At 39.9% G+C, this 26279-nt stretch overlaps 1 protein-coding gene across 1 annotated transcript in view; it reads right to left on the bottom strand.

Moving 5' to 3' along the window:
* CFAP77 (cilia and flagella associated protein 77) overlaps nt 1-13765 on the bottom strand; it is a 185053-nt gene extending 171288 nt beyond the window's left edge. The window contains exon 1 of the mRNA XM_072430761.1: nt 13611-13765. Coding sequence (XP_072286862.1) covers nt 13611-13673 — 63 coding nt within the window. The 5' untranslated portion in view covers nt 13674-13765. The remainder of the gene's footprint in view (nt 1-13610) is intronic.
* Nucleotides 13766-26279: the final 12514 nt, after the last annotated feature.

Raw genomic sequence — 26279 nt, 5'->3', positions numbered from 1 at the left:
AGTTCATCCAGGTCTGCTTGTAGAATATAGACATCGTGTATAGATTTAATTACATTACATAGTTTGATGTCATCCAGAAACAGTACTTTTAATCCCAAAAGATATAAAGATGTTACACAGTAAAGGACCCAACACTGAACCCTGGGGTACACCACTAATAACCTTTAGATTAAAAAAACTTGGAAAAAATTCACTTACCTTTAGTCCCACAGGGTTGTCAATCGCTCTGGATGTCTCTTCCATTGGGTCCCGCGTCCTCCCGGCATCTGTCTTCGTGCCGGCGCTCTGGGCACCGCCATCTTCTCCTTTTCTTCCTGGTTCTTCTACCTACGTCACCCAACCCAGACGTGAGATCAGGTGACGCAGGCTAGAAAAAAAAATTGCCGATCTCACTGCGCATTAGTGAGATCGGCATTTTGTTTCCCTTTTCACGAAAAGGCTTGTTCTGTGCATGCTCAAGATGCTCGGGCATGCGCAAAAGGGGCACCCAAGAGCCTCCTGGGATGCATGACCTATGTATCCCGGGCGGCTTTGCCCTCCTGCAACACTGCACAGCTCCTGCTCGTAACATTGTATCGAGTGTCATCCAAGGCTTTGGTTTCTCACCAGAGTCCTGGGGAAGAAATCCTGATTGAGAGCGGCCTAATACAGAGTCGGAGCTCTGCATTAGGCCACATGGCACCTGGCAGCCATCACACTCTCAGCCCTGCACTGGACTTTGAATCTTTACAGGGAATTTAGATTACAGTGCCGCAGTCTGGTTGATCTCCAGTGTCCTCAAAAACATTGGGTGATACATTTGCTCAGCATTTATTGTTACTGGAATGTCTTCCCCTTGCTAAGATGGAGAGATATATTGGTATATCCCAGGCCTTATCCAAATCGCAAACAACCTTCTAAACCCAGGGGGAAACCCTCACAAAAATCATCTTTTATCCCCAATCCTTTCTCCAAAAATCACCAGAATTGCTGCCTTTGTCAACCTCACAGGAAATACCCTCTTTGTCTACATCTGCACCCCCTATCCCTCCACAGGGATCCATGGCCAGAGAAGTTGCAGACCTACTTAGGCCCTACTTTGATCAAAAATTGGATTTGCTGCAGCATGCCATTGTACCGCTGTCACTAACATATCCTCCAACACTACGAAAATTGTTGCATTGGAACAACGTGTTAGTGATCTAGAGGATCAGCTTATTGAGGCTCAAGGAAAATGAAAAGTGAAAGTTTTGATTTTTCAGGACTTCTCCACAGTAGTCGCTCAAAAAAGCTTTTTGTTCCCACATGCCTGCGCCCGGTGGAATTGGGCGCATGATTTGCTCCTCAATACCGTACAAGATTACGTATCACTTGGGCTGGTGACACCAAAATATTTGATGATCAACAGCAAGCCTTGAATTTCATACAGCAAGAGGAGCAGCACACTCCATGATTTTTAGTCATTTGCAGTCAAGAAAGACTTCCATTTCACATAGTCCGGATGCCATTGGTACAAATTTTAGGTACCAACCCACTGATGGAGCACCTAATTTGTAACTGTTTAATTGTTAGGGATTTTGTGCAATTTACTGTTTTTTCAAATGTTATTTGTTGTTTATTTGGACTGATAATATGGTTCTTTGAAGAATTAATATACTCATTATCCTGTCCTCTGACTGAGATAGGGCAGAGGATTTTAACCCCCCTAGCATTCTAATTCTGTCCATATTTTCATGCAAAAAGCATTACATTTTTTTGCATGGAAATTTATTTTACATTGTAGGCCTATAATTCTTAGGCATAGCTAACCGAAATATGTCCAATATTTATTAAATTTATTATTTAACTTTAAATAAAAATGTCCCGATGTCACCGGGAAAGTCTCTGCATTCGCCAGCTGAAGATGGAAAAAAGAAGATGTGTCCCGAGGACCTGCAGGGACCACCAGGATGCTGGGGGACACCAACAGAACAACGTAAGGGTTTTTTAAAATGTTTTTAGCGACTCCGAGTGTGAGTCAGGATTACCGATTTTAGCATGTAAAATCCTCCCCGAGTCACACTCGGGATTACCGCTAGGAGGGCTAAGAAGTTAAAAATTAAGGAAAGCTTGTGGTGTCATCTATTGTTAGAATTATGGCATAGAGAAGTGTGGTTTCATCTACTTGGGATCATGTTCTGTTTAGTTCATTTAACTAAGCCCTGAATAGATATTGCTAATACAATATGGTTAGATTTATATTGTTGTGAGCTTAGCTGACGCTCGGTGCAACTATTGCCTGCTCAATTAATAGGAAGTCTGAGTACAATTTTCCCCCTAAGTTATGACTATGACATCTTCTGAGCCCATACTACCCCAACCAAAATAAATTTTACACGCTAAACCTAAAGTACTATCCTGGAATGTGGCAGGGCTTAATAGCCCTCAATAGAGGAAGAAAATGTAATCCATTTAAAGCATAAAACCCGATATAATTTTCTTACAGGAAACACATTGGAAAACTATTTTTCGAGATTCTTGGATTGGGTAAGTATTTGCGACTACTTTTAAATAAAAAAAAAAGAAGGGTAGTGATCATTTTGCTTAAAAATTTGCCATACAAAGTTTTGTCAATAGAATTAGATAAAGAAGCAGATACGTTATGCTGGTTCTGGATATGGTGGGAACTAGTACAGGAAATTCTTCCTTGTTCTATTCTAAATTGCTTCAAAAAGTTCTAGAAGCATCATACCTCAATTTATTATTGGCAGTCGATTTTAACACCACCCTAGATCCCAAAATGGAGTGATCGTCCACCTCCCATAACACTGCACATACTTCTGCCAAAGAACTCAGTAATTAAATTTCTCAGACTTCTTTGGTGGACCCCTAAAGGCTCCTCAATCCCACCGAAAAAAAATTATACTTGTTACTTTTTCTAGGATTGATTTCTTTTTGGTGGAAAAAAAATCTCTCAATTCCAGGGTATCTCATGCATCAATAGCTGAATTTACTGATTTATCTGACCCCCACACACCAGTCCAATTTATCTTGTGCTTCTCCTGACCTATTCCTAGTTTTTTAGTACAGTCGTCAAATTTTGTTAATTTGGTCAAAAGTCAATGGGATAATCTAGAACACTGGGACACTCGGATACTAATATGGCAAACCATGAAGGTGGTTGAGAGGCCATATAAAAGAATATACCACCCATAAACATAGAGAGAATCGAGCTCAATATACTGCCTTGCAAGAGAAAGCAGGTAAGGCTTACAGGAAGTACACAGTACAGTGGTACCTCGGTATAAGTCCTGTTTGGACAGGAAAAATTTGCTTGTTATACAAGCTTTGCTTGGTATACAACCTTTGTGCTAGAACTTGTATGATTAAACGTAAGTCACAAAACCGCGCGCTACCCTTATCTACCTCTCTCTCGAGACAAAGCCACGACTGCCCACGAGCGTCAGTACGCCAGTTGTTGGCAATCAGTGAACAACAATCAGGGCCCATAGCACTTCAATTTAAACAACAGGCAAGGTTACATTGGGACCCTGGTCACGTGCCCAAATATAAAGTGCCAAAATTATAAGTGCAATGGGAATGAATCCAGGGAATTCCATCATCATCATGATCATCTTCTACTAACATCACTAATGAATTCACCTTCCTCATCTGCCTGCAACTAATCTCCATTTATCTCTCCTTGTACGGGTACGTCTCCCATTTCGCCAAATCTCAGCCCTGTATATGCAATTGTTTTCCCCTGCAACCCTCATACTATTGTAAATGGTCTGTCTCCCATTGTAGATGAATTTATTTTACCAACTTTAATCTCCTCAAAGATTTATCTGTTCACTATCCCTTAGTTCCAGCTGAGTGCACATTGATATTTATTGCCCTGCCAACCCCTCCTCAGGTTCAACTGATATCCCAAATTCCTTATACTCTGATCAGTCCATCCATAATCAGGGCCCAAAGAACTTCAATTTAAACAACAGGCAAGATCACGTTGGGACTCTGGTCACGTGCCCAAATGTTAAGTGCCAAAACTATAAGTGCAATGGGATTTATTCCAGGGAATTGACACAGGAATTAGAACAGATTTGGACATACTAATTTACTCTGCAACTCCAATCTCCTGCCTTTGGACTTATTTATCCACCTGAACTCCAACACATCCTCTGCTGCTGCCATTCTGAACTGGTATTTCATCAACAATCATCATCCCCCACTCCTGGAACTCAGCAAGATTACAAGCCTCATTTGAACCCATATTACTGGACTGCTTCTCTTGGACTTCAGCTTGCCACATTGTTTAATGTACGTATATGGTTCCCAACTATCTGTAAAAATGTATTATTCACCTAATACCCCACTTTTTAAACACAAATATGATAGATGGGGTAATAAAGTAGGTTTAATATTATTAGTGAAATGTACTAGACCACCACGGGCTAAACTTGTTATTCTTACAAAGACCCTCATTCCGCAATTTTTTGTTCAGACCCAGTGCAAGTTGCCCATGTTTTTGAGACCTTTTAAAAACAATTATACAAGGCACAACCATCACGCCCAGAACTTCTCGGCAAATTTTTACACTAAGCTAAGTTATCTAGGCTATTCTCAGAGCACAGGGAGCTCCTAGAGCGACCAATAACACTGGGGAACAATTTGAACAATTTTTTTGTTGGCTTGATTTTTTAAGCTTATTTACACTAAAATAGGTATGTTGATTCTGAAAGTGCAGTTAGTTTTCTTCTATCACATTAGATTTTTCTCTACTGCTTAAAATAATGTGATTACTGTAGCGTGGATTTGTATAGGCTATTCAATTACACGCAAGACAGTGTGGTCAGAGGTTGTGCACTGCTCTACATAGTGACTAAGCAACATTTATTTTACTACTTACACACGTATTTCCTTTCTTTAAGATCATGTCTGGCTCCGCCGTTTCTTGTCGTAAGTGCTTAAACAACCCTGATTCATTTTGTTATATCTGTGGCAATTTCATCATTCCCAGTCAAAGGGCGAACATCAGCACATTTGTAGAGCAAACCTATTTGGCATATTTCAAAGTTAAACTTTGTGATCAGATAAGTCTTGGGCCCCTTATAATGTTTGCAGTGTGTCAAGGGTTTATGGATGTGATCAAAGGGAACACGTGATAAGATGCCATTTGGTATACCTATGGTTTGGCAAGAGCCAGGAGATCATTTCAGTGACTGTTATTTTTGTATAGTGAAAACTTCAGGATATAACAAGAAAAATAAATGTAAAATAGAGTATCCTAGTCTACCATCAGCTATACGCCCAGTGACTAATTCAGATGAAATCCCAGTGCTGGTTTTCGTTACACTACTCTCTCTTGAAGAACATAGTTATGGTGATTAACTAGGTTACAACAAGGATGAAGAGTTTGAAACTGAAAAGGACTTTTTTTTGTAAAGGATTTTATCAGCATAAGTTCAGTGATTTGGCACTATCGAAGAAGGCTTCAGAATACCTAACAACAAGACTGCGCTAGAAAACATACTTGAAAAAAGAAACGAAGGTATCGTATTTAGAGTAATTGCATTTCTGCATTACTTTAGAACTGACAGTGGCTTTGTGTATTGCCATAACATACCTGGTTTAATGGAGGAAATGGGAATTCCAATCTATAACTCAACCTAATTGGCGAGTATTCAACGATAGCTCAAAGCAGAGCTTAATGCGTGTCTTCCTTCACAATGGAAAAATATTTGGGTCAGTCCCAACTGGCCATTCAGTTTCTCTCTGTGAAGAATATGCAGACATAAAGAGAGTCATTGAGTTGTTGCATTATCACGAACACAAGTGGGTCATCTGTGTTGACCTTAAAATGGTATGCTTGCTTCTTGTTCAGCAACGCGGATACACCAAGTATTCCTGTTATCTGTGCATGTGGGACTGCAGAGCTCGTGAGAGGCATTGGGTGGAAAGGAATTGGCCTCCAAGATCTGCCCTAAAACCAGATGATCCAAACATTCTACATGAGCCACTTTATAGAAAGAATATTACATTCCTGCCTCTGCACATTAAACTGGGTCTGATGAAGCAGTTAGGTAAAGCTTTGCCAACTGAAGGAAACTGTTTCAAGTACCTAATTTTGGCATTTCCTAGCCTGTCATTTGAAAAAGTTAAGGCCGCTGTGTTTGATGGTCCACAGATTCGGCAGCTCATCAAAGATGAACATTACTTAAGGACAATGTCATAAGTCGAAAAAAAAGGCTTGGTTATCATTCAAAGCCATTGTCAAGGACTTTCTTGGAAACACACAAGCAAATAAATACACAGAAATTGTCCTAATACTGAACACTTCAAGAAAAGCTATCGGCGTAAATTTTTACCTTAACCGGATTCATTTCAAATGTTTTACTGTAAAAAAATAAATTAATCCTTTGTATGAACAAAAGAAATTTAAATAAACCGTACATTCAAGTTATTATTTAAATATTTTTTCATTGTATGTAAAATGTATGTTTTTTGACAAAAATGAAGCGTACCTACCTGTATCGTAAAAACTGGATGTGATAGCAAAAAACTGGAGTCATTTCTAGATTCACCACCCAAAAATGTTTTTTATAAAGTAAAAAAACAAAGGTAAGATCTAACTCAACAACAAATGCACTCCCCAGTGTAACTATTGAGGAAGTGTAAAAAACAATTAGTTTGTTGGCAAATCATAAAAACCTGGTCCGGATGGTTTCGCTGCAGAGTTATGCATTAGTATCCTATATTTTATATATATATATACTTATGTTTTATTACTTAACAGTGAATACAAAATGTTGGCCAAAATAATGGCCAATAGATTGCAGCGCTTCCTACCATCCCTTCTCAAGTTCCATAAACTAGGTTTTGTAAGGGGAAAGCTTTCCACAATAGGTGTTCGCACTGCAATAGCGGCAACTGTAGTGACGGCTAGGGAACAGGCTCCTAAATCAATGCTATTGGGGTTGGATGCGGAAAAGAGATTCGATAAAGTGGAATGGCCCCTGTTAAATGCTATACTGGCACACTGTGCATTGGGTCAGTTTTTTACTTCTTACATACATTATATTTATAAATCTCCCAAAATGAAATTGTTTAATAATGGTAACCTATTGGCACTGGTTCATTTGACTGGAGGCACTCATCAGGGATGCCCTTTATCTCCTATACTATTTGGATCTCCTACTGCGTCTTCAGGAACTTACTAATGACTTTGAGTGATTCCAGATAGGTAACCAGAAAGTTAAAATTACCCCCTTTGCGGATGATCTACTTCTCTATATTGCAAAACCTAAAAAGAGTTTGCCAGCTATCCTTGATTTGTTAACGCAATACGGTACTGTATCGGGGTACTCCATAAATCTAGATAAATCTAAAGCTTTATATCTGAACAAATACACTAAGTCGAGATGGAGCCATCATTATCCTTTTTGCAAGCACAGACTGAAGTACTTGGGTGTTCTGGTTTCCAAACACCCCTCTAATCTTTGCCACTACAACATTCCCTCACTTTTGCTCTCGGTTACGGGGCATTTGCAAAAATGGGCCCCTCTGCAGCTTTCCCTTTGTAGAATGGATTAATTTAATAAAAATGATAATCTTCCCCAAAGTTTTATATACTTTGCAAATGCTATCAATAATAAAAAAAACAATCGGATCTATAGGGGGATTTATAAACTGTTTAGGACATTTATCTGGACAGGGAGGATTTCCAGGATAGCAATGTGCATACTTCAACAACCGGTTAAAATGGAGGTCTTAATTTCCTGAATATGGAGCTATATAATTGGGCAACAATCACTGGATACATTAGGGATTGGATACATGGTACAGCCTGCTATGCTAATGCTTTAGAGCAACAATTGATCCCAGGGACTCATCTTTTTTACCTTTTGCATATACATAGAGAATTATTGCCCCAATCTATCCTTTAGAATCCACTACTGTACTCTGCCTGGCACATTTGGCACAAACTCAGAAATACAGCCACTCCTCCTTGTTGCTTCCTCTATGGCAAAATGATGATTTGCATTGGATAATGCAGGAACCGCAGGGTAAAAATTAAAGAGACTTGAGGGCACTAAAGGTTAGATTCTTAATTGTTAATTGGTCTGACCCAGAAAATAGTTTCACAATTGGCCAGGAATGCACTGTACACTTCTTTGCGGATGCAAATCTTCGCTTATTTACAATTAAACTCCTATGTATCATCATCATTAATTTATCCCCCAGAGATTGGGCCAATTCTTTGGACAAGTTGTTATTGGCCCCCAATCCTGTTAAAAAAGCCTGAGCCTATAATTGTTAACTGAAGCCTATAATTCTTACAGGGTTCACTTAGACCCTTGGTCGCCAAACTTTTCAGTCCCGCGGACCACCAAAATTACCGGCTCCTGACCGCATGCGCAGGGAGCCGGGCGTTAATCAAAGGGGGAGAAATCTCCCCTGTAGTGATGTCATCATGACAACCCGCCCACTCTCTTATCGCAGATTTGAGCGGGTTGCACACAACCCGCCCACTTCCCTGAGCCAGGGATTTGTACGGGGAATGTGGTCCGCTGCTCCGGCCGGTGCGCCCCGCCAGCGGGGTCTCTTTCCTGACCCCGCTCAGGGGGCACCGGCCAGAGCCGCAGACCACCAAAATTTTCTCGCAGCCCACCAGTGGTCCATGGACCACCGGTTGGCAGCCACTGACTCAAACCCAGAACACTGGATTGTGCAGATGAACAAGACAATTTCCAGAAATCACCCCTAGCGAGACTTTACTAAACTTCCGCAGAGCTTGGCAAACTATCACTTCCTCTATGTACAGGGAGATGGTTGTGAAACTTTTTCACTTTGCCTATATTTCACCACTAAGTTCCCATCATATGGAACTAAGCTCTTCTTTTTAATGTGGAAAACCCGAGGCAGATCTATACCACATGTTGTGGAATTGCCCCAAAATTAAGTATATTTGGAGGATGGTGGTGATGTATTCACTTTGAAATTTGGTGAACTATCTACCATTACCTCCCGAATTGGCAATATTTGGGGAAGTACACCTTCAAGGCACTAGAATCACTAACGGTTTCAGCAATCTTCTAATAATTTCAATGTTTGCTAAAAAGATCATTTTACATAATTGGATTCTATTCAGCTCGCCCTCACTCAAATTATTTCTTGAAAAATTATGGTTTGTATTCCAAATGGAATGGATAGGGGCCTCCTTATCTAAGGAATCTCAGGTTGAGTGTTTCTTTAAAGTCTGGGAATCATATATAGCTACCCCACCAATAGACATACGAAAAAAAATACCTTTCACTTTTCAAATGACTGCCTGGTACGCCTGTCGCCTTTTTGGCAACAATCCCCCAATTCTTTGTTAGTATCATATTGTTCCATGGCTAATTTGAGCCAATGGGAGTCCACTACGATACACAGTTTAGTTACGTAGTCATATAGTTACATAGTAGGTTAGGTTGACAAAAGACAATGGTCCATCAAGTTCAACCACTAGGAAAATAAACATATCCCAGATATAAAACCCTAGAAGACATAGTTGGTCCAGAGGAAGGCAAAAAAACCCTGGTACAATTTGCTTCAACAGGGGAAAAAAATTCCTTCCTGATTCCATGAGGCAATCGGATGTTCCCTGGAACAACAGTAAGATTTATGTTTATTGAATCACCACATTCTCTATAATAAAATTTTGTGGTTATGACTTATATTACATTGATATTTATTCTAGATCACCAATTCAACCACAACTTGATATCTGTTTTGATTTATTTTTGTTTTTTACTCTGGACTGGGGGGGGGTATTTCTGTTGAATACATTATGTAACTGTACTATACTATGTTGTACTATACTGGGCGTATTGTGTTATTCATCTTGATTCCAATGATTCTCTACTGTTTTTTTTCTTTATTACCACTATTTTGTGTCCAATTCCTTATGTTCTGTTACAATGTTGTTACTAAAATTTTTCCTTTCAATTTGAAAAAAAAAATACCTCCCATATTGTTTATTTCAGTGAAATAAAGTAAGTCAATATTTATAGCATCAGTGGTCTCCTTTTGGAGCTTGTGGACCACTAATCTCACAGACTCCAGACCGTGCATGCATGGGGAGCCGTGTGTCACTCAAAGGGGAAGAAACTTCCTGTCAGAGTGATGTCACGATGCCAGAACCCGCCCAGTCACCCATCACAGGTCTGAGCTTGCGATGCCTACGGCCAGAGCCACGGCCCACCTGTCAGATGGCCACAGCCCACCTGTCAGATGGCCACAGCCCACCTGTCAGATGGCCACAGCCCACTAGGTTTGGCTTAGTGGATTAGGTGTGTATAAGTGGAATAAAAGAAGTCCAGTTTAAATGGGGTCAGTAGAATAAAATGTTTACCATATTGTGGGATAAAACAAATCTTTGGAACCAGTGGGATTAAAAAAAAAAAATCACTTTTTTTTCAGGGTCAGTGGAAAATTATGATCACTGGTATCAGAGGGTTTTTAAAAAACATAGGTATCACTGGTATCAGCAGGAAAATATGATCCGTAGCACTGGTGTCAGTGGCATAAAATAGGTCCCATGTTGTTGGTGTTAGTGGGATAAAATATGTTGCGTGTTGTTGGCGTCAGTGAGATAAAATATGTTGCATGTTGTTTGTTTCGTTATTATTGGAATCACTTGCAAAAATAAGTGTGAACCTTTTGACCAGTAGATAATGGTACAAAATACATAAGGGTTCAGAGGGATATTATTAATGACATTAGTTTGGGACAAAACAAGTGTCAGATATTGGTGCGAGTGGTAACAACTAAGCTCTGAAGCATTGGTGTCAATGGTAGCAAAATAATCCTGAATTTTCTGGTGTCAGAGGGAGCTTTCATCCATAAAATATGTAAGTGGAGGTACATTCCTGTGCAGGCAGCCGGCTGAGTTCCCATCATTGGTTGTACATGTGAATGAAATGTGGTCTTTATGCACAATACAGATAATTTCTATTGGCTTTGGCATTTGTTACCATGTCCTCCTATCCAGTGAAAGCTACTATGCCTTTTTATATGCCTTGATCAAGTTGTCAATTTGTAAAGGCAAATTTATTCTAGTTTTGATTGGTTAAAATATTTTAGTTGGTGAGCTCTGTAATTTTGAACACTGCCAAGTTGCTGTGTGTTGCATTCACCCATGCAGAATGGGACATAACAATGACTAATAAATCCAGAACACAGAACAAGAAAAGAGTTGTTGTTCAGCATTCATACATACAGAATAAGCGTGGATACTGAGAATAACACCTACCACGCAGGACTAATACCTAGTTCTGATCAGCTTCTATACATGCAGAATAAAATGCATACGGAAGAGAACAACCAGCATACAAAATGGGAGAAGTTGTTCTGTTCAGCATCCATTCATACAGATAAAGGGTTATTAATAATTATACACAACACACAGAACAGAGGAATGTTGCTATGAAACTTCCATACATGACATATTCAAACTGAGAATTACACCCAGCATACAGGAGTACTCCATGCCTTGTGCAGTGATCATCCCCAAACCCTGGCCCATGACCCAGACACACAGCTCCCCTGAAAAATTACAGAGCTAGGTCAGATATCCAACAAAAAAAGAAGGATCAAGTGCAAATCTTTCTATCATGCTGGGGGATGAGGGGTAAAACCAAGATCCCTGGAGTTCGAGGTGAGATGACAAATCACTTCTATACAGTTATGTTTGAAACTGACAGGTATTTTAAAGAACAGTAAACAAAAAAAAAATCATTTTGTAGGTCCTTTAAAATTGAATTACACTTAATTAATATCCCCTCAGGCACCAATGGATTATTCACACCATTTTAAATTCTAAGAACAGAATCTGGTTTAAAAATGAGTACCTGAAATGATTAATGAGTTAAATAATTATGCTGACAGTAAATGTGGTACACTCAGATCCACTTCACTGCTAGATAAGTTTTGTTTGATGTATAGAGGAGAAAACAAGCATGTAAACAAAAGGAAAAAGAAAGATTCTTAGTGACTCCTGCACTGATTGTAAGCAACAGAAATTTACAGACATACAGATCACCCTCCTAACATGGTAAGAGGGATGATAACTAAGTTCAGAGGTTTTTACTATACGTTATGCCAGACTGTAACTCTGTATTCTTCAATGTATGAATTTATATCTGCACATCCCCTGCTAAAATTAACCTACCTACTTTGTACACAAATTTTTAAATACACTCACTCCTTTTTCTATGCAGGCACCACCATCTTCTTCTCTTCTTGGTTTCCTGCCCTTCGCCCATCTTGATTGGCCGGGCCTGGATGACAATTCCTGTACTTTCGCTATCAGGATCAGAATATGGAGAGGGGTTTCTTTGTACAGCAAGGGAAAACAACACAAGGCCAGGAACACTGCTTGGGACTTCAGGGCAGCATTTTTAGCTCAAACAGCTCACTGGATTTCTGGCAGGTGAGCAAGGTATTTATCTATACGTGCAGATGTTTGAACTGGATAAATGATGGGGCAATGCGCATGAATTGTGGAATTGTACAAAAATGATTTTGATGTAATAAATATAAAATTATATAAAAAAGGACATCTATTCCCTAAAATTATTTTTTTCAGGTAGAGCACAGAAGGGTTAAACGTCAGGTGATTCTTCATATCTGTGTCCCCATTGCAGAGGTTTCTATTCCCCACTCATCCTGTAGTCACAACAGAAAAGAAGAAAAAATCTCATGGGCATGATCTTCTGGAAATGTCCAGTTGGCACAGGAACCAGAATCTCCAAAAAGAATGTAATGTAATACAACAACATAACAATCAGTGCTAGTACAGTTTGATTCCTACCATCATTTTTTGTTCCTACCTCACATTCTATTTGTAGCCAACTACTCCAGAAACTTCTTTGTTTACCTTAATAACCATTATAGCATCATAGCAACTGCCCCTACTAAAAATAACTACCTCCACTTTCTATTTCATGAGGATTCCCATTAAAAAAAATTCCCATTAAGATTAGCCATTGAAACCAGTAGAAACAAGCACACACTTGCAAAAAAATGTTGTTACAAGTGTTTTATACTGGAGTGGTGCAAAGTGAAGAAACGTAGTCATGGTATCTCCTTCAACATGGCCTTCAGGAAAATTCTTGCCCCCAAGTGCGATGGCCCAGTGATGTTGACGAACAAGAAGGTCCGTAGACTTAATGTGCCAGTATGGAGGTGCAAAAAAAAAAGGATTGCCTGTCCGTTCAATCAATAAAAAAGGGGAACCAATTCTTCCATTACACATTCATTCCATTACAATTCTTCCGTTCATTGATTTGAACGGAAGACTCCACTGTAAGTTGAAGCTCTGTGAAGTTTTAGAGCTAGTTTACCTCTGGAGCATCCGAATGCCTATGGAAGAAGTGCCAAAGCTTACTGGTAGATCCACAAATACTGTGGTTGACTGGTTCAATTACTGTTGGGAAGTCTGCTCCAAATTGTAGAGACTGAGAGGAAAGCTGAATGGTACACCAATCATTATAGACACACCATAGTAGAACACTATAGTGGTAGGAATCACATTAAAGTAGCAGCCAACAATCTTTATAACAACCAAATACACAACATCACTACAATCATAGAACACAAGCCCTTACCTTTTGCAGCAACTGGTTGTTATTCATTGACTCTCTGACCAACCCAAACCTTTCATTCTCCATGTTGCCCTTGGCTGTGCAGTGAGATGGAGCAGAGATCAGGCACCGTCCAGCTATTATTGGGTTCCCCTGCCTAATACCCTGCCTCCAGGCAACAAGCGTCCACCAAGCGTGCAATAGACTAGTTCATCTGATATGATAGGGGGATCTCTACATCATCAGTGTATTTTCTCCTCCTGTCCCTTTTACATGCCATTTATATACAGCTTCCGGTATACATAAATAAATATTATCTCACGGTAAATATACTGTCAGGAAGGTCACAGGCATGGGGAAACAAGGTAAGGGAAAAACTCCCCCTCTCCTGCATGCACATGGATTATTCAGTTTCCAAGGAGACAGGACGCTAACAGGAATCCCTGATCAATGAATTCACGTGTGAAGTGTTGATTCTGCTGGTATGTGTACAGTGCTGCTAGGACAGTAACAATTAGAACAAACAATGCCAGTTCCCTTTGAAAACATACTAGAAAGGGTCAAAATCATGCAGAACATTTTATTTCTCTTTTCAAAAACTAGCTACATGTATCCTGTCCATAAGTAGCTTCTGTATAGCAATGTTTGGTAGAACTACATGCATCAGCATGCCCCACTATTGCTTTCACTTGAGATAAATTTAAGTTGGAGTTTTCCAATATATGATTAAAAACAGGAGATTTGGTCAAATTTGTTCTTCTTTTAAAGAAAGGTATTAAAGTTAAAGGAGAAGCCAAATTGGCATAGTTTAGGGTTTAAATGGCCCTGCAGTGTTACACAAGCTCTTCTGAACTATCCTGGACTTCTTATACTAGAAAATAGACACAGACTTTTTTTTATTGTTGTTTTATTTAATAACACATAAGACCTATGTATTAAATGCACCAGATTATTGATATCAAAGACCAAATATCTTAAAATCCAATTATTTCATAAATTGTATTTATCAAATGTATACACATAATCACGGAAAAAAAAAGGGAACCAATGTTTCAATGTCCAATGTGTTCCATTCATTCAAGTGGAACTAAAATTTTGCTTTGAAAATCAGTGAGCAAGCAGTTTTTTTCTACCCTAGTGCAGATGACTGACAGGTCAGCATATATATGCAGATATAAGAAAAAACAGTCTGAAACAATGAAACAATAGAAACGAGACAAAACATACAAAAAACAAGCCAAGGTAAACAGGAGCATTAGAGAGATAGGGAAGGGAGGGAAGGGGCGGGGAGAGGGATGGGGAGATCGTGAACTCGAAAGATGTCTTAGGTAAATACAATTATGCTAATATTATCCTAATCACCCAATTACTATGATTTACCAGCATCAACCATTATATGAGATACATGCGGAACTCAGGGGATTCCTCATACCAATCCCATGCCATCCAGGTAAATTTAAATTGCTCCATTTTATCATCGTCTTCTGCCACTAGTTGTTCCATATGCCTAATTTTTTTACTTCCATTAGCCAGTCTTTAACGGCTAGAGTCATGGCCTGTTTCCAGTACCTCAGGATGAGCATTCTAGCAGCTGTAAGAAAGTGACGTAGCACACATCTTTATATGGATTTGATCGAACCCGGAATCATGGACAGCAGGGCGACCTTGGGGTTATTTGGTATAACAGAGCCAGTAAAATCATTATAAATTTTGATAATTGTTTCCAAAAACCCTTAATCATTGGGCATGCCCACCAAATGTAGATCATGGAGCCTCAATGTGAAAAAAAGCAACGCCAGCATTGATCTGAAGCGGCAGGCGAAATGCGATGATGGTCTGCCGGGCAGAGGTACCACCGGACTAGTATCTTGTAATTGGTTTCTTGTGCCCTGCAGGTGAGAGTAAGATTATGTGTAAGGGCAAAAGATTTCTCCTATTCTTCCGCAGATACTGCCATGTCCAATTCAGATTCCCGGTATCGCGTGTATACTGCAGTGTCTGAAGAGGTTTCCCTGTTAAGTAAATTGTAGAGTAAGGAAATGACATGATTGGGTGGTGAGGTTGACTGTAACAATGCCTCATACCCCGTCAGACCTCGGGACAGAATAGATGTATGCGGGAACGAGGATATATAGGACTGAATCTGCCTGTAGAGTGTCTTCCATCAAAACCCAACCCTTTCCTTCTCTATTATGGAACCAATTAATCAACCTAACCAGAACTGACGCTCTGTAGTATGAAAGAACATCCAAGATCCCCACCCCTCCAATGCATTTAGGTTTCGCCAATGTGTGATATGCTATCCGAGAACTTTAGCCTTCTATAAGAAAGGCCATAGATACATAGTAGGCAGAAAAATGGGGACCATTTGGAAGATGTATAACAATTTGGGTAAGACATCCATTTTAAGCATATTAAGTCAGGGGAACCATGAAAGGGAATTGTATTTCATTAAATCTGATTGCAGTTTGCTGAGCACCAGAATATAGTTGTGGGAAAAAACTTTTTCAGGGCCAGATGTGATGAGTATACCTAGATACCATACTGCTTCCTTGCAGATTCTAAAAGAAGTATTGGAACTCAAAGATGAAACTTGTGAGGAAGACAGGGAGATGTTTAGGACCGCCGACTTGGAGAAATTCACCTTAAAATTGCTAAGAGCTGAATTTTTCAAATTCCTTCAAAATAGAAGGGATGGTGATATGTAGTGAGGTGACATATAACAGAAGGTCGTCCGCGTACACAGACAGTTTATAATGGTTCTCTCCAAGTCAGATCCCCCAAACATCCGGGTTGTTCCTAAGCGCTAAGGCCAAGTGCTCCATAACCAGAGCATATATTAAAGGGAAAAGAGGGCATCCCTGTCTAGTCCCATTCAGTATTCTGAAGGAATCTGACAGGGACCCATTAACCTGTACTCGAGCTGAGGGAGAGGAGTATAAGGCAGATATTCTGAAAATCATACTGGGTCCAAAACCTATTTGGCGCAATGTAGCCTACATGAATGACCAATTGACCCTGTCGAATGCTTTCTCAGCATCTACTGAGAGAAGACACATAGGTAACCCTGTCTGTCCAGCATGTTGAGTGAGAAGGGTGGTTTTGAGAGTATTGTCCCTAGCCTCACAAACATGGATAAATCCTACTTGGTCATTGTGGATTAGGGAAGGCATATGTCTGGTGAGTCTGTTAGCTATCAGCTTGGAAAATAGTTTGGCATCGACATTGATGAGGGAGTATGGTCCTTTCCCGGTTTTGGAAGGATGGTGATATGAGCTTCTAAACTTTGGGTCCAGAAGAGGTTGTCATCTGATATAGAGGAAAACACCTTCGTCAGGAAAGGGACCAGGTTAGCAGTATGCAATTTGTAGAATTTGGGCGTGAAACTATCCGGGCCTGGACTTTTCCCAGCCAGAGTGGATTTGATGGCATTCGCTACCTCTGTTTCTGTAAAAGGGGGATTCCAGAAAAGATACTTTCTCTGGTTTTAGAGTTGGGAGAGCTGTGTCCGCGACATTAGATTGGAGAGCTGCATTGGTGATGGAGTGGGGTTGGAGTTGATAGAGATCAGCATAATAATTATGAAGTGCCTGCAGTATGTCCTGAGGTATGGCTGTTAAATCACCCTGGGTGGAACATATGGATAGTATATAAGTAACAGGTGCCCGAGGATGAAGCCCCCTCGATAACATCCTGTCACATTTGTCCCCATATTGGTATAGCATTTTATGGAACCAATCTCTGTATCACTGGCGTGCCAGATCATAAAGTTCCAATAAATGGGTCCTAGTTGCAGTTAAATCAACAAAAGTGTCAGGGGACAAAGTTTGTTTCTGTAAACGTTCCAAATTTTGAATTTTAACTAATGTATTTTGAATGTCCTGGGATCTTATCTTTTTCAATTGGGAGCCCTGTTGAATTAGTACTCCACAAATAACTGCTTTCATAGCTTCCCACTAATTGGGAAGGGGGTAGTGTCTGAATCATGATCCTGAAAAAAATTGGTTAAAGCATCAACAACCGCCTTGGCACAAATAGTCCCTAGGGTGGTCCCTAAACAAACAATCGTCACACCTCCAGGTCCACCTTTTAGAGGCCACCTGAAGAAAATGAAAAATAACTGATACAAACGCATGGTCTGACAGTGGGCAGGTGTCAATGGTAGAGAGGGGACGCCAATCAAGCATGGGATGACTAACAAGAAGATAATCAATACGTGAATAAACCGGATGCAGGTTGGAAAAAAATGTAAAATCCCTGTCAGAGGGATATAAGGCGCGCCAAACAACCATTACCTAAGTGTATTTATTTAGCCTTAAATGCATTCAATTTGGCGAAAGATATGGAGGTTTTACCTGATGAGGTGTCCATTTGGGGATCAAGAACAAAATTAAGGTCGCCTCCTACAACAAAAACACCATCAGCGAATCTTTTCAGAGTGTCTATGTATTTAATGGATGATACAGCTGGTTGATAGTTCAGGGAGTACAGTGAGGCCAAAGTAAACGTCTTTCTCCATGTGGACACCTTAAGAAAGAGATATCTTCACTATGAGTCAACATGAGTATCTAGAACTTGAATATTTGGCAATGATTTGTAGAAAGCAATAGAAACTCCCCTGGTTTTGGCTTCCAGGTTGGTGCTATGCTACCAGGTGGTATAGTACCTTTTGTGAAGAGAGGGTAACCTAGTAGTTTGAAAATGGGTTTCCTGGAGCATGAGAACGTGGGCCTTTGCTTTGTGTTGAGCATATAAAAGTTGAGAGAATTTTGTTGGGCTATTAAGTCCCTTGACGTTCAGAGTACGGATTTGTAAAGATTGAGCTTGTGGGCTATGTGGTGGCATCTGAGAGATCAGTTACACTGTGGAGCTGTGGGAAGGTGGGGGAGAGGGAACAGGCTGGGACCGGGCACGGAAAGAAGGTCTAACTTGTGGGTCAGGGGGTGAGCGCCAAGCGGGCGAGGTGGGCTAACTCACTGCTGCAGGATGGAGAACTAACTCAGGGGTAGTAACCCCAAGTTCGGTCCACTTAGTGATGGTTTACCTATGTGGGAGAGTGTGAGCCAAAAGCGGTATTTGTCCGATCCCACCTAGGAAAATCTAGAAAAACCAGCACATAGAGACATATCCCAAACAGGAAATCCGGACTTCTGGGGAACCTAGGTTTGTGTGGGAAGAGCAGTAATAGAAACAGTAACAGAGAAAAAAGAACATACACTGAAGAACACCAATTTTTGTAGTGGGATTTTTTAGGCCAATATCAACAACATATAATATGAAAATAACAAAATTTTAATAATATTTACATTAAAAGGCTTATTTCTAATACATAAAACCATTCTTATTACACGCAATAATTTCTCCTTTCAGAGTGTCCCTGTGAAGGATACATTCTGGGTTAATTCTCTACACGTTTCGCGGAAATATCCGCTTCCTCAGGAGAAAGGAAAGAGAATCTACAACCATAAAAAAGATTACATTGTTATCATCAATTAAATTATTACAACCCTAACAGAAAAAAATACATTAAACTAAACATATTATACATCAATATACCTGATGTTTGTGTTTTTAGCAACAATCTCTGTTAGAATCAGTGGTGGGGAACAAATCGGTGGTCATGGCAGTGAAGCTGTTATCTGTTTTGCTCTGGTATCAATCTGGTATCAACATAAATATGATAGCATTTTAATTATCCGTCCCATCATGTTTAACATGTTTGATAGTGGCTAATAGCCTATTATTACCCACTTCATAGGGATTTCAAACGTTGCAAAACCATGCTCCAAGCCCCATTGCCAAACAACTTAAATGTGATGCCAACCAATTAATTCATATTTGGTTATACAACATGCATATCTCTTTACATTCATGCCAATATGCGGTTAATATTATCGTAATTAAAACCACCACAGTGATAATGTGGTAACCAACCCATATTTATTCATTTTTCACCACTTTGTGCACATTCACTGGGGTTAGCAACCCACTTACTTTAAATCACATCTAGTTGTTGTTACAATTCCTTCAGTTTTAATGTTATATTTTATATCATATATCTTCAGCAGCATGACCTTATCATTCCCTTTTGTTTATTATAGTTTACTCAAATTCAATGATTTCTAGTACCTGCATGGCTCAATATTTGTAACAGAGTGTTGCCAACAAATTAAACAAAAAAGCAAAAAAAAAAACAAGAAAAAAATAAAAATAAATCAAAGACAATCAGGTACATAAATATTGCTTTACAACAAAGAAATAAACATAAGTTTTCATAAATTACATTAAATGTCATTATATTATCTATTCATTTACAACAATTGATTATTTAATCCATGCTATTGTATGACAATTTTGATAGCCATTGCAAATGTCATTATTTCTTACCTGTTTTTAATTACATTATATCTCAGTAGGTGCATATCGAATTGCAATATATTATAATAGATAAATTCTATATTTTTCATATGTAAACTAATATAATTTTTATTGACATGATTATTTTATCAAGTCAGTTACTTTTGCCCAAATGGACAGCACCTAATGTTCTATATTTACACAGTTTGATATGGCTCATCAATTCCATTGTCATCAATTAACATAAAGAAAAAAAAGGAAAAGAAAAGTTACCTTCCGTATTTGCCCTTACTATTACTATAAATAAGGTTTGATTATTATTATCTGGATATTGGTTCGCTTTCAAAGAATAAATCCATTTACTTTCCCTTTGTAGGATCAATCTTTCCCAATCGCCTCCTCTTGGGTCCTGCACAACTTTTTCCAGCGCTAAAAATCTAACTTCCTCAGTATTAAAATTGTGCCGTGTGCCCATGTGGAGACTTAAGGGGGTGATAATTTTACCATTTTTAATGGAATATATATATATATGCTCAGAAATACCTTTCCAAAACTCCCTTCTTGTCTTACCCACATAGAAGCAACCACAATTACAAAATGCCAAATATATGATGCCCTTATTTTTACAATGTACCATATATTTTAGCTTAGGAAGCTTTTTGATTGGTACTTCCAATTGATCCCTCTTTGTATAGATCCATGCACACTGTGTGCACTCACCACATGGATAGGTTCCCCCTTTGTCTCCATTTTACTGGCTTTCCTTATTCCTTTGGAAATGACTCAGCACTAATTTATCTCTTAAAGAAGGTAGTTTTCCAAACGTTACCTTAGGAAAAGTGCCTATGTGCTTTTTAGTTTTAGGATCCGAGGTGAGTATAGGCCAAAAACGATCACAAATACTCCTCACTATTTGATGTTGAGCTGAATAACGTGTGATAATTCTTAAGTCAGTTATCCTTGGGAACAAGATTTGTGATCTACCTTTTCGTTTCACCTTGTTATATGTCTTTTTAAGGATAGTTTTAGTGTATCCTCTTTCCGACAATCTATTCTGCAGAACTTTTGCTGCTAACTCAAAATCTTCCTCTCTCGAGCAATTTCTCATTACACTTAAATATTGGGAGAATGGTATACTTCTTTTTAAGGATTCCGGATGAGCGCTCTTCACAGATAATATGGTATTTCCTGCAGTAGGTTTAGTAGGTTAGTAGTCTTGTTACTAAAGATAGATCTGGGCTAATTGCAATTTCCAAGTCAAGAAATGATATTGATGTTCTGTCATATTGTAATGTAAATGCCAAATTGTAAGCGTTTTTCTGAATTTTTGGATAGAATTCTATCAGTAATTTCTCAGACCCCTGCCAGATGATGAAAACATCATCTATATACCTCCGCCACAACAAGATGTTGTGTTTTTATGCATCATTTGTTTTTATGCATCATGCATATTTGCACATTTAAATGTGTTTTTATGCATCATGCATGTTTGCACATTTAAATGTGTTTAATGCATCATGCATGTTTGCACATTTAAATGTGTTTTTATGCATCATTCATGTTTGCACATTTAAATGTGTTTTAATGCATCATGCATGTTTGCACATTTAAATGTGTTTTAAGGCTGCTTCCCATATTCCTCAGCCTAAGAACTCACTGTCTTTAATCCTTCAGATGTCCTAAACCTTTGTTTGTAACTACTTGAAATTTTGAGGATCCTACTAGCTACTACTCAACCACATTTCTTGGAGGTTGTTGCTGTTTCAAAAGCAAGTGCATCTAGGATGCAAAAAGCGAAAAGGCCCATTCATGCCCTCCCTGGGCCACTTACGTAGCAAGGAGAATTGGGGTGTTACCCCGAAATTTATACCTACATTTCAAGGAACGCCAATTTATTGGGAATGGTGAGGTGCATAAACTAGAAAATGTAGGTTCAAGTGGGGAGACACTTGCTCCTTGCTATGTAAGTGGGCCCGGGAGGCCACTTTTTCAATTAAGGACTTCTATGTGCACTTGCTTTGGAAAATGCATTCCCAATGTAAGATTTTCTATAGTGTGATGACAGCTGATATTAGAGCATCCTCTATTGTTCTTTCAATTGATTAGAGCTGCTGATGAGAGCTGGGAAAAGGTCCACACACCTAAAGTTGGCTGTTGACAACTATGTACATGCACATATTTCGATGTGTGTATATACGGTTTGTAAAAATCGTCATGATTCTACCCCATTAAGCTCAATCAGAGGTAGATCATTTGAAGAGCACTAATTAGCCTTCTTGCTATTACGCAAAGCTGGAAATTATCTTTCTTTGTCCGGAGGACAGTGGAAGCCTTCTGGTAGAATGTCCACTGGATAGCTGAGACCACAATCCTGATATTGTGGAAGGCACATAATTCTACTGTGTCAGATAGATATTCCCATGTTTTGTATTTATCAGCTTTTTTTTGTATTTTTTTTTACCGTGTCAACAAAATAAATCCACATGTGCTGCATTATCTGATCTAATGCAACAGTGCTTACATTTTGCCCCTAGATTGTATGTATGTATGTCTGGCACTTACTAATGCTTCACTAAAACCAGATAAACAGAGTTTACATCTAGGAGCACAATTATTGTTTTTACAATGGTTTAAGTAGGATAAGGCTTAGTGGGGTGGCAACTGGAAGCTTCTTAGTAATAGTAATAGTATACCCATATATATCTACACACAATATTAACAAACAGTTTACAATTGCAATCAAACTTTGTCAATTTGCAACAAAATATATATCAATCAATCAATCAATCAATCAATCAATAAATCAATCAGTGATCTCTTTTTTTGTTTTTAAGAGGTGTTTGGTTGTTGTCAAAGTAACTCACATTTTGTTTCTCTTTTTCTTTAGACAATGCCCCTGATTCATCATTAAAATCCGCGATCGCTGGAAGCGCGATAATATGCGCGACCAGCGATCGCGGATTACCGCGGTCCGGGACTCGAGGGCGCGCGTACAATCGCATCCTGAATCTGCCGGCCGGATTTCTGCCATGCGCAATAGGGGTCGCGAATCTGCCAATTAAGGCAATTACATTTCAGCTGCGCAATTAAGGAGGCCAGTAAAAAGCTGTCGGATAAGCGCGGCTCCGTGCGCAAGCTTTTCCGGTTGTTGAATAGCGCGATCGCGCACGATTCCGGATCGCTAATACGAATGCGCGACCGATAATCCGATTTTGCTTGATGAATCAGGGGCAATGATTCTGCACCAGTATGACCAACAGAGGTCTATTTTTGTCAAGTGAGAAATTGCAGAGAGGCTTGCAGACAGGCTCTGGACCCCTGCAGGTACGCACCTAACTGTCGCCCAGATCCAACACGCTTGGTGCGACCTCAAGCAGACGAGGGCCAATTTAGTACGTGAAGTGGGGGACCACATCCTGTCTGGTAAGTTTTGCATTTTGTCTTCTTCTCTTGTTAAGGAGTGGTGTTTTAGAATGTTTGTTGTTTGTGTTAAGTAGTATTGTTTAGCCTAGAACTGTTTGTTTTTCACTTCCTATATTTTACTACCCTTAATAATTTTGGATATTTGTTTTTGTTATTACAACCAACACTCCATCACGCCGGCGGCTGCAAGTTTTACAGCGGCCACACAGGCAACTGGCCGTCCCCCAGGATGTGGAGGAGGAGGAGGAGACATCCCCGGGGCTGCAGAGGCTTCACTGGAGGAGGAACCAGTCATAGAGGAGGATGTGCCAACCCCGGGGGAGGAGGAGCCATCCTCAGAGGAGGAGCTATCTCCAGAGGAGGAGCCCACTGCCCAACATCTGCAGCCAGAGTCCTCTGATGAAGGAGAGGAGGCGACCGAGACCGAGGAGATTGCCTGTAAGCTAACCTTAAGCCGCATACACACGTGCAATTCTTGTCGTTGGAAAAGATCTTTCACGATCCTTTCCAACGATAAGAACAGCAAGATGCATGAACGAGTGCTGTACATACAGCACTGTTCTGCTCTATGGAGAGGGGAGGGGGAGAGCGACGGAGCAGCACCCTGCTGCTTGCTCTCCCGCTTCCCTTGCATTAGGATCGCTCGTTGTTCATCGTTCATGGATCCGCCAGGACGGATCCACGGATGGTGAACGACGTGGGCTGTACACAGATACCAGATACTCGCCCGATATCCGGCCGATGCCGATTATCGGGCGAGAAAAATTTGACGTGTGTACGTAGCTTTAGAATCAACTTTTGTAACATATGTTGCAATTCAACACATTCTCACACTACTTTCACCATTTTTGGTTACAAATACAAAGAAAGATCTCGCAGGATTTCATGTAGCTTCCAGTCTTTAATCATGCATCAAATGAAAGTTCTTTCTAGGTTGTTAGCTAGCATGAAAAAAAGTAGACATGAGTTGTTTCGTTGTCCATAGTTATACTGACAAATGTTTGCTCAGAATTTTTGGACGTAGGCAAAAAGTATCATTTAGAAGTTCTGCATTAATCTATTCACCTTAACTAACCTTACAAATCTACTTTAGTCCTGCCCACCCACTTTTACTTACGGTGTTCATTTTGTATCCACAGCTACTGGAGCTCCCTTGCCAGCACCTCCTCCACAGGACACAAGTTCCTCATCTGACTGTAAGTATTTCTCCATTTTAGATATTGTGAACATTGCTTAAAAACCATGAAAATAAAGTAGGAGATACTTTGTTAGTCCTAGCTCCATCAAGTATCATTAGGATTGAATGACTAGCTTCATGTCTAGGCAGCTTTTAACAGAAGACAAAGGTTTAATGTCACTTAGCCACGTTTGTCCCTTGTGAAAACCCACAACCTTCATTGCCAACAAACTGCATCACTTTAGTTCCATAGCCATAATTAGCTTGGCCTCAGGAATAACATTTTTTATTCTTGTTTAGCATGGTGTATATTATTATTATTTGGCATAGCTGTATATTATACTGTTACATTTGTTCAATACTTACCTTTCTTATTTTTTGGTCTCCTTCCACAAACACAGCCAGTTCCACATCGATGGAAGCAGCCATCTCCTGAGGAGCTTCTGAGTTTGGTTATATTTTTATTTTTGTTGGGTTTTGCACATTTTAAGTTATTGGGGGGAGAATAAAAACAATAAACTTTTGAAAAAAAAAACTAAAAGCCAGATTTTGTGAATGTTATTTTATTTTCTTTCAAGTCCCCTTTTAAAATCTGTTTCAAGCCTGGCCAATCCAATTCCATCCCTAAAAAAACACAAAAAAGAAACCTTAGTGTTTACACAATGGTTCTTTGAACAAAAAAATATGGAACATGCTCTTACCCCACACCAACCTGTTTTGCAGCTTGGCCGAGTTTGCTCCATTCCTGCATTGGTCACTTTATTTTCAAAATATCCTGTGACCTTAAAAGTAACAGAGTTGGGTATGTTAGATATGTCCTCTTCAAATTATATGTAATTGTAACATAATTCAAGAATACACAGCTGAACGTCTTAGTATGTCATTTTAACCAACAGAAAAGTAGTTGACCTATTAGCAAGCACATTTATCTGTTACAGACAAGTGTCAGAGAAGTGAGGTGTGCCATATTTGGTCCCTAGACATAACTAGATTTGTGTTCATTTAGTGAACAAAGATGCAATCGTGTATTTTGAAATGATATTTAACTTTTTTTAAGGTCATTACAGCAATACTTGTAGAGTAATGAGCTGAGACTTCATACTTGATTAGAATCACTTTGACAAATTTACAAACTGGAACATTCTTTGGGGAATAGATAGCAAAACTGCATTTGGAGCATACTTGGGCCACATCAAAAGTAACTTAGATAGGTAAAGTGTCAAAGTGTGAGGGTCACTAACCTGTGGACATTGGGCAAACACAAAATAGAGATTAAGCTATCTTATACAAACAAGCATCCTCACACAGGATACCAACTCAAACCCACACTGGCAATCTCATGGAGTCCTGAAAAAATTCAGTGAAGAATGACAGGAAGAATGTTCTAACGTGGCACCCGGCATCTATCTACATACTTCGCCCAGACCGGGCACAGCCATGGGCCACTTTAACTGCCCAGCTACAGGTGCGGCCCACCCCAACAGCCCGGCCACGGGCCACCTCCATGTCCTGGCCTCGGCCACGGGACCCCCCCACAGCAGGGCTACGGGCCCAGCCCACCTCCACATCCTGGCCTCAGCCACGGGCCCCCCCACAGCACGCCCACAGTCCACCTCCACAGCATTGCTGCGGGTGCGGCCCACCTCCAGAGCACGGCAATTGTCCGCGTGTTAGGAGGGCAGGGGTGGGTGGGCAGGGGCACGGAGTGGCCGGCCAGGGTTACGGGGTGGGCTGGC

The sequence above is a fragment of the Pyxicephalus adspersus genome, chromosome Z (assembly GCF_032062135.1).
Source record: "Pyxicephalus adspersus chromosome Z, UCB_Pads_2.0, whole genome shotgun sequence".
NCBI lineage: Eukaryota > Metazoa > Chordata > Amphibia > Anura > Pyxicephalidae > Pyxicephalus > Pyxicephalus adspersus.
The sequence above is the reverse complement of the archived record's forward strand: the minus strand, read 5'-3'. Positions and strand labels throughout refer to the sequence as shown.